The 9,155-nt window shown below is 39.3% G+C and overlaps 1 protein-coding gene across 1 annotated transcript; it reads left to right on the forward strand.

The window, feature by feature from the left end:
* Nucleotides 1–1,944: 1,944 nt before the first annotated feature.
* LOC107058557 (uncharacterized) lies at nucleotides 1,945–6,045 on the forward strand. Its single transcript, XM_015304391.1, has one exon. The coding sequence runs from the start codon at nucleotides 1,945–1,947 to the stop codon at nucleotides 6,043–6,045; it is 4,101 nt and encodes a 1,366-aa protein (XP_015159877.1).
* The last annotated feature ends 3,110 nt before the right edge of the window (nucleotides 6,046–9,155 follow it).

The raw sequence follows: 9,155 nt of genomic DNA on the forward strand, positions 1-9,155 counted from the left end.
GCATGTATTTATTGATTTGGACAATGAGCTGGACTACAACACTGTCTGGACTCAACAAAGAATGAACATTGAAGGCAAACTAATGAGAATACAGGCCTGGACTCCTAATTTTCGACCTGATGAAGAAACTCCTATCGTCCCTATTTGGGTGCTGCTTCCAGGACTGCCATGGCACTGCTTCAAAAAAGAATTCATAACACCTCTGCTATCATCCATAGGTAAAGTGTTATATCTTGACACGGCTTCCATTAAAAGAACTAGAGCTAGTATGGCCAAGGTAAAAGTCCAAGTGGATATAACCAAAGCCAGACCTCGACATGTATGGATTGGACTAGATGAGGAGGACCTAACTATAGGAAGATGGCAAGCTATTGAATATGAAAGTGTTCCCCCATACTGTGAATACTGTAGACATCAAGGTCACATGCTACATGAGTGCAACTTCAAAATAAGAGATGAGGAATTTAAAAAAAGGAAAGAGTGGGAAGCTGAGACAAAAAACAGAAGCACAAGTGAACAGCTGCATAAAGGAAAGGACAACAAACAGTCCACGACAAAGGAGAAAGAGGAGGAACACACCCAAGACACCAGGGAAGGTAAACACCACCGACAACCTGAGCAACAAAAGGAAGAGGACTGGCAAATACACAAAAGGAAAAACAATAGACAGAATGAGGAGAAAAATCAGAAAACAGTATGGAGGCCAACCTCACCACAGAACAGGATGTCAAAGGAGCATCAACAAAGTACAACACAACAAGCAGGTACAACAGATAACTCTAATAACAATATGTTTACTAACTTGAATATGCAGGAACCATCAGATGAAGAAAGGGAAGAGCCTTCCAACAATGGAAGGACACCACCACAAGGAACACCAAACAATTATGAAACAAATCAAACACAGGCAAAACAGACTGTGCAAAAGGAAAACAAAAAAAAAAAAAAAAACACAGGTATTGACTCAATGCTCCCAATCCCCACAATCCCTAGTAATTTTTCCATTGACTGTATGGTTGAAGCTGAAGGAGGGATGGATGGGGGAAGTCAGGAGAAACATACTAACATGCAGGAAGGGGTATCCAAAGGGGGGAACTTGACTCATGTTCTGCATGAGGGGGCACACATTGACCATAGTTCAGACCCTAGAGCTTCTGCAACCACTACAAGTCAGCAACATAATTCAAGAATGCATCAGGCACAACAACAAAAGCAAGCAAGGGTACAAAAACAAACAACTACAGAGTATGACAGACAAAAACAACAAGTGGAGGAAAGAGTAGTTTATAATCAGAACAAGAGTGCAATGGCAAAGGATATGGGCAACAAAGCAAGCACTAGTAATCAAGGAGATACTCCTAAGAGCAAAAATAAACCTAGCAAGAAAAAGAGACAAGCAGCTCAAAAGAAACAGAACAAGCAACAAGAGAATGTTCAAAATAAAGAGCAGAAGAATGATGCAGTATGCAAAAAATTTATTATGGTAGATGATCAGCAGGGTATGGATATTACTCCTCTACAGGCTCAGTATATGACTCCTCCTCCTAATGTCCCTCCTGATAAAAGGCATACTTGTCAAACCAACACTACCCCAACTATTGATGAATATGCCGCAGAAAATTCTGAAGATGAAGTAGATGCGGATAACCAGTCTTTACAAGATCCTGATGATGAGGATGAAATTAGTGAATTATTGATCAAAGCATTTAGTCCTCGTACTGACCAGAACATGGAGGATGACATTCAACGAGTGACTACGAAACAGGGACTATCTCCAAGAGGTTTCCATCGTGACAATTTCCATTTCAAAAATCAAGACATCAACACTGTCACTGCAGGCAGACCAAATACCAGACTTTTTGCTTCCAAATCCTCCCAATGATCAGTACACTTATATGGAATGTAAGGGGGATTAACACCCAAGGTGTTATGGAAAGATTAAAAATGCTTAAGAAGTTGCATCATATTTCTATAATTGCGATCCTGGAACCTTTCTCAGATATCATTCATGTCCAGAATTTTAAACATCAGCTTGCTATGGATCATGCTATGAGTAATTGCAATGGCAAGATTTGGCTGTTTTGGAACCTGGATGTGGACTGCAATGTGATAGAGGAGGATGAGCAGCAAGTCACCTGTGAAATCACTCATAATGAGTTGCATATCAAGTTTTCTAATACCTTTGTTTATGCCAAATGTAAGGACTATCTTAGAAGACCTCTTTGGGATAGAATGTTATATCATGCTACTGCTACAACCAATTCCCCTTGGTGTGCAGTGGGTGATTATAATGTTATTACTTCCATTGATGAGAAACTGGGAGGGGTGCCGTACAATATGAGGAAAAGTCTGGAGTTCATTGCGTTGATTGAAGCTTGTGGTCTTATGGACCTTGGTTTCAGCGGTCAGAAATTTACATGGTCCAATAACAGGGGTATACACAGCAGGGTATGGAAGAGACTAGACAGGGCTATGGTAAATGATTCTTGGCTTGAACATATGCCTCAAACGACTATCATTCATCTCCCATCAGTTGGTTCAGATCACTGTCCACTATTGATGGAAATGAATATTAGAAGTGAGGAACATATTAAGTACTTCAAGTTTCTAAATTGCTGGGCTGACCAACCTAACTTCCTCAACATTGTTCAAGCTTGCTGGGATAGGGAGCAGGAGGGTAACAGCATGTGGAAGTTCCATCAGAAACTCAAAAGACTGGCCTGCACCCTCAGTAAATGGTCTAAGGGGGAGTTTGGTGATATCTTTGCCAAAGTCAAGGAGTATGAGAATAGAGTTAAAAATGCTGAAGAATCTTTTATACAAAACAATTCTGAGGAGAACAGAACTGCTCTACATGCAATCAATGCTGAATATATCAGATTTTTGAAGCTGGAGGACTCCATCCTAAAGCAAAAAACTCAACTCCAATGGTTTAAAGAAGGTGATTGCAACTCAAAGTATTTTCACTCCTTATTAAGAGGGAGAAGGAGGAGATTATTTATACATAGAGTAGTAAGAGAGGACGGGGAATGGATACAAGGAAATGAGAATATTGCGGAGGCAGCATGTGAACACTTCCAGCAAATATTCACAGGAGAGGATAAATTCATTCATGAAGGACCTCTGGATTGTATTCCCAGAATGCTAAATCAAGATCATAATGCCAGACTCATTGCCCTCCCTACTATAGATGAATTAAAAGAAGTGGTATTTTCTATGAATCCCACCTCTGCAGCAGGGCCAGATGGCATGAGTGGTTGTTTTTTCCAGAAATGCTGGCAGATTATCAAGTATGACCTGTTAGCTGTCATTTTGGCTTTCTTCAATGGACAAATGATTCCCAAATATTTTTCCCACTCTTGTATTGTTTTGCTGCCCAAAGTAAACAATCCAAATAAGCTCTCAGAATTCAGGCCCATCAGTCTAAGCAACTTCACCAACAAAATCATCTCTAAGCTCTTGAGTTTGAGACTGGGTCCTATTCTACCCAACCTGATTTCCCTTAATCAATCAGGTTTCGTCAAGGGTAGAAGTATTTCTGAGAATATCATGCTTGCCCAAGAAATTCTCCATCAGATTAGAAAACCTAACATTGGTAGCAATGTGGTTATTAAATTGGATATGGCAAAGGCCTATGATAGGGTCTCCTGGGCGTACATTTGTATGGTTTTAAGGAAAATGGGCTTTGATGAGATTTTTATTGACATGGTATGGAGGATCATGGCAAATAACTGGTATTCAATTATTGTTAATGGAAAAAGGTATGGCTTCTTTCAATCCACTAGAGGTCTAAAGCAAGGTGACCCCCTATCACCTGCCCTATTTATTTTAGGGGCTGAGGTCCTTTCAAGATCATTAAACAGAATGCACAGCAATCCTAACTATCATGGTTTCTTCATGGAAACGAGAGGCCCACAAGTTAATCACCTTAGCTTTGCGGATGATATTATTATTTTTACTTCTGGAAGGAAAAAGTCTCTTGAACTGATTATGTATACTCTGAATATATATGAGGAGACTTCTGGACAGCTAGTGAACAAAGACAAAAGTCATTTTATGGTCCATTCCAACGCCTTCAACAGCACTAGGGACAGGATTAAGAGAATTACTGGTTTCAAGCAAAAGGAAGGTCCTATTACTTACCTTGGATGCCCCCTATACATTGGCAGGCCAAGAATTACTTATTTTTCTGATCTTATCAACAAAGTGGTTAATAGAATTACAGGATGGAAGACAAAAATCTTGAGCTATGGAGGCAGAAATACATTAGTCAAGCATGTGTTACAATCCCTCCCCATTCACCTTGTTTCTGCTATATCTCCTCCCTCTACTGTTATAAAACAAATTCAGAACCTTATGGCAGACTTCTTCTGGGGATGGAAAAATGACAGAAAAAAATATCATTGGTCCTCGTGGAAGAATTTGAGTTTTCCATATGAGGAAGGAGGCGTTGGTATGAGAAATTTAAAGGATGTGTGCATGGCTTTTCAATACAAGCAATGGTGGATATTTAGATCAAAACACACTCTTTGGGGAGAATTCTTGAGAGCTAAATACTGTCAGAGATCAAATCCTATCAGCAAGAAATGGGACACTGGTGAGTCCCCTACCTGGAAACATTTAATGCACAACAAAGTAAAAATTGAGGAGCACATACATTGGACAATCATCTCCGGAACTTGTTCTTTCTGGTGGGATAATTGGTTAGGAGTCGGGCCTTTAGCAAATTTCTCTAGTGAAAGCAACAGGTTCAACAACAACACAGTGGCTGACTTCCTGATTGAGGGCCAATGGAACCTGGAGATGCTGATACAGCAGGCCCCTCATAGCATGGTAGCAAGCATCTTAGATACTCACATTCAGTACCAGCAAGGCATCCCTGACCAGGCAGTGTGGAAACTTAATTCTGATGGGAATTTCACTTGTTCTTCTGCCTGGAATGAACTCAGGGAAAAAAGGAACAAGACTCAGTTTTATGACTTTATTTGGCATAAAAACATCCCTTTTAAATGTTCCTTTTTGCTGTGGAGGGTACTAAAAGGGAAATTACCTACTAATGAAAAAATTTCCAGCTTTGGCAATGAACCAGTAACATGTTTTTGTTGCGACAGACCTGGGTGGGACACTATAAATCATATCTTCAACACTGGTCACTTTGCAACACATATATGGACATATTTTGCTAGGCACGCAGGAATCAAAACAGACCACACCCCTCTTATTCATCTAATCATGAGATGGTGGTCGACCAAGTACAACAATGAAGCTCACAAGTTAATTCTTCAAGCTACTCCAATATTCATCTGCTGGAATATATGGAAGAACAGGTGCGCGAGGAAATATGGAGGAAAACAGTCCAATGCCTCTAGAGTTAAGTATGCAGTATACAAAGACAATTACAAGCTTATGACTACCACTTTTCCTTACATCAGATGGCCCTCAAACTGGACAGATTTGATCAAACAGGCAGAGAAATGTTTTCATGATACTAAGGTGATTATGGTGTCTTGGCAAAGACCTCCTGAACAATGGGTGAAACTAAATACAGATGGTAGTGCTTTAAGTAACCCCGGGAGAATAGGTGCAGGAGGTGTAATCAGAGACCACAGTGGGGAAATGATCTTAGCTTTTGCTACCCCACTAGGAAATGGAACCAACAACCAAGCCGAAATAGGAGCAGCCATATTCGGAATGACATGGGTACTTCAACTAGGTTACAGGAGTGTCATTCTAGAGGTAGATTCACAGCTCTTAATCGACTGGATTATGCTCAAAGCTAAACCTCCATGGAGTATTAATTCACAAGTACAGAGGCTTCAAGAGCTCATCAGACAAACTCACAACTTTAGATGCAAACATACCTTCAGAGAAGCTAATTATGTTGCTGATTCATTGTCCAAACAAAGTCATAAAATCACAAGTCCTCAAATATATTGCAGCAATCAACAATTACCAAAAGAAGCCAGAGCCTACTACCAACTTGACATGATCGAAATAGCAAACTTCAGAAGAAAGAAGATTAAGAAGATCAAAGAACCTCCATAAAGATGAACACAACCTTCTCAAATTAGCTATGTTAAAATATAGCTCCCTTGAATAGGTATAGGTTTCTACTTAGCTAATGTAAGGGGAGAGTCTCCCTTATTTATGTTTCCTAGATTCGATGTATTGAGAGGAGTCCTCTCTTTTAGGTATTTAGTTTCTAGGTTTCAACTTCTAGAACGGGGATTAGTTGACTATCCTTAGTAGGAAGGTCGACTGATGAACCACCATAGGATCGGAGGTTAGGTTGATGTCCCCCTCCTTGTACTTTGCTTGTTTTAATTTATGCTAAGGCCTGGGGGTGTTGCTAAGCCCCTGACCCATCTAAGGGTCGTTCAAATAAAATAAAAAAAAATAAAAAAAAAAAAAAAAAAAAAAAAACTCTAAACTCTAAAGTCTAAACCCTAAACCCTAAACCCAAACCCTTAAACCCTAAACTCTAAACCCTAAACCCTAAACTGTAAACCCTAAATGCTAAACTCTAAACCCTAAACCCTAAACCATAAATCCAAAACTCAAAACCCTAAACCCTAAACTCTATATCCAAATTCTAAACCCTAAACCCTAAACCTTAAACAATTTATCAAATCCCTAAACCCTAAACCCTAAATCCTAAACTCTAAAGCCTAAACCCTAAACCGTAAATCCTAAATTCTAAACCCTAACCCCAAAACCCTAAACCCTAAACTATAAACCCTTACCCTATACCCTTAACCATAAACCCTAAACCCCAAACCCTAAACCCTAAACACTAAACTCTAAACCCTAAACCTTAAACCTTAATTTCATAACTCTAAACCCTAAACCCTAAATCCTAAACCCTAATTCCTAAACTCTAAACCCTAAATCCAAAACCCTAAACTCTAAACCCTAAAACCTAAACCATAAACCCTAAACCCCATACCCTTAACCATAAACACTAAACCCTAAACCCCCTTGGGAGTCGGGACTAACAATCAGGTTGTGCTTGAAGCGGCTTGTATTGGACTAGGTTGGAGTTTAGATAATTGTTATTCGGGGGTCATTCTTGAGGTTGACTTAGAGCTTTTGTCAGATGGATTGATGGCAGGATAGCACCTCATTGGCATCTCCACCACTCCTTTCGTAGACTACAGGACATCACTCGCCAGCTTCACCTCTTTTTGAGTCATCACATATACAAAGAGGGCAACGTGGTTGCTGATGCATTGTCCTAACACAGCCACACCACACTTGTTGTTACTCACTTCACTTGGATTCATGACTTGCCTATTCATATCAAAGGGCTACTCAGGACAGACATGCTTGGTTTAGCTAACCTCAGACGAAAGAAAACTAAGAGAATTAAAAAACCGCCTTGATCTCCATGCTGATTGTTTTGACTATAGTGTAAGGCCACACCATATCATCATGGAGCTTTCTTTTCCTTTTTGATATCATCGAGCTTTCTTCATTGTAGTTCTCTGTTACCTACGAGTTAGGGTTGTATGAAGAAAGGCCTTTATAGGGCATAGGCTTTTTCTTTTCCTATTTTCACATGTAAAGAGAGAGTCTCCTTTATTTATGCTTTCTTAGTTTTTTTGTATCGAGAGGAGTCCTCTCACATATGTTTAGAAGTTAGGTTTCATTTTATAGTATAGGGGAAGAGTTGATTGACCTTAGTAGGATGATAGACTTATAAACCACTATAGGATTGGAGGGAAGGTTTATGTCCCCCTCCTTGTATCTTGTTTTTTGTTTCATTTATGTTAAGGCCTGGGGTGTTGCTAAGCCCCTTACCCCCACAAGGGTCGTTAAAAAAAAAACCATAAACCCTAAATCCTATGCTCTAAACTCTAAACCCTAAATCCTAAACTCAAAACCTTAAACCCTAAACGTTAAAATATAAATAATAAACCCTAAACCCTAAACCTGAACTATAAACCCTAAACCTAAACACTAAACCCGAAATCCTCAACTCTAAAACATAAACCCTAAACCCTAAATCCTAAATCTAATACCCTAAACCCTTAATCCCTAAACTCGATAACCTAAACCCTAAAATCTAACCCTTAACCATGAACCCTAAACCCTAATCCCTAAACCCTAAACAGTAAACCCTATACCTTAAACCCTAAACCCTAAATGCTAAACCCCAGACCCTAAACCCTAAATCCAAACTCTAAACCCTAAGCCCTACACCCTAAATCCTCAACTCTAAACCCTACACCCTAAACTCTAAACCCGAATTACTAACTCAAAACCCTAAACCCTAACCCTAAACCCTAAACCCTAAACCCTAAATCCAAACTCTAACCCCCAACCCCTAAACCTTAAACCATAAGCCTACAACCCTAAACCCTAAACCCTAAACCCTAAACACTAAGTCCTAAACCCTAAACCCTACACCCTAAATCATAAACTCAAAACCCTAAATACTAAAGTCTAAACCCTAAACTCTAAACCCTAAACCCTAAACCCTAAACCTTAAAACTTAAAATTGAAACCCTAAACCCTTAATCCTAAACTCCTTACACAAAACCCTGAACCTTAAACACTAAACCCAAACCCTAAACCCTAAACAAAAACCTTAACACTAAACTATAATTTTAAACTCTAATCCCAAAACCCTAAACCGTAAATCCTAAACTCTAAATCCTAGTCACTAAACGATACACCCTAAACCCTAAACCCTAAACCATTAGTCTTAAACCCTAAATCATTAATCATAAACTCTAAACCCTAAACCTTAAACACTAAACCCTAAACCCAAACCCTAAATGCTAAACCCTAAACCCAAAACCCTAGACCCGAAACTCTAAACCCTAAACCCTAAACCCTAAGCCTAAACCATTAATTGATAAACTATAAACCCTAACCTCTTAACCCTAAACACCTAAATCCAAAACCCTAAACCCTAAACCCTAAACTCTAAATGCTAAACCCTAAAATCTAAACACTAACCCTAAACCCTAAACCCTAGACCTAAACCCTAAATCCTAAACTGTAAACCCTAAATCCTAAACTCCTAACCATAAAAACACTAAACCCTAAACCCAAACCCCAAACCTAAACTCTAAACCCAAAATCCAAACTCTAAACCCTAAACCCTAAATCTTAAACTCTAAACCTTAATCCTTAAATGCTTGACCCTA

Source organism: Solanum tuberosum, unplaced genomic scaffold (assembly GCF_000226075.1).
Source record: "Solanum tuberosum cultivar DM 1-3 516 R44 unplaced genomic scaffold, SolTub_3.0 scf00547, whole genome shotgun sequence".
Taxonomy (NCBI): domain Eukaryota; kingdom Viridiplantae; phylum Streptophyta; class Magnoliopsida; order Solanales; family Solanaceae; genus Solanum; species Solanum tuberosum.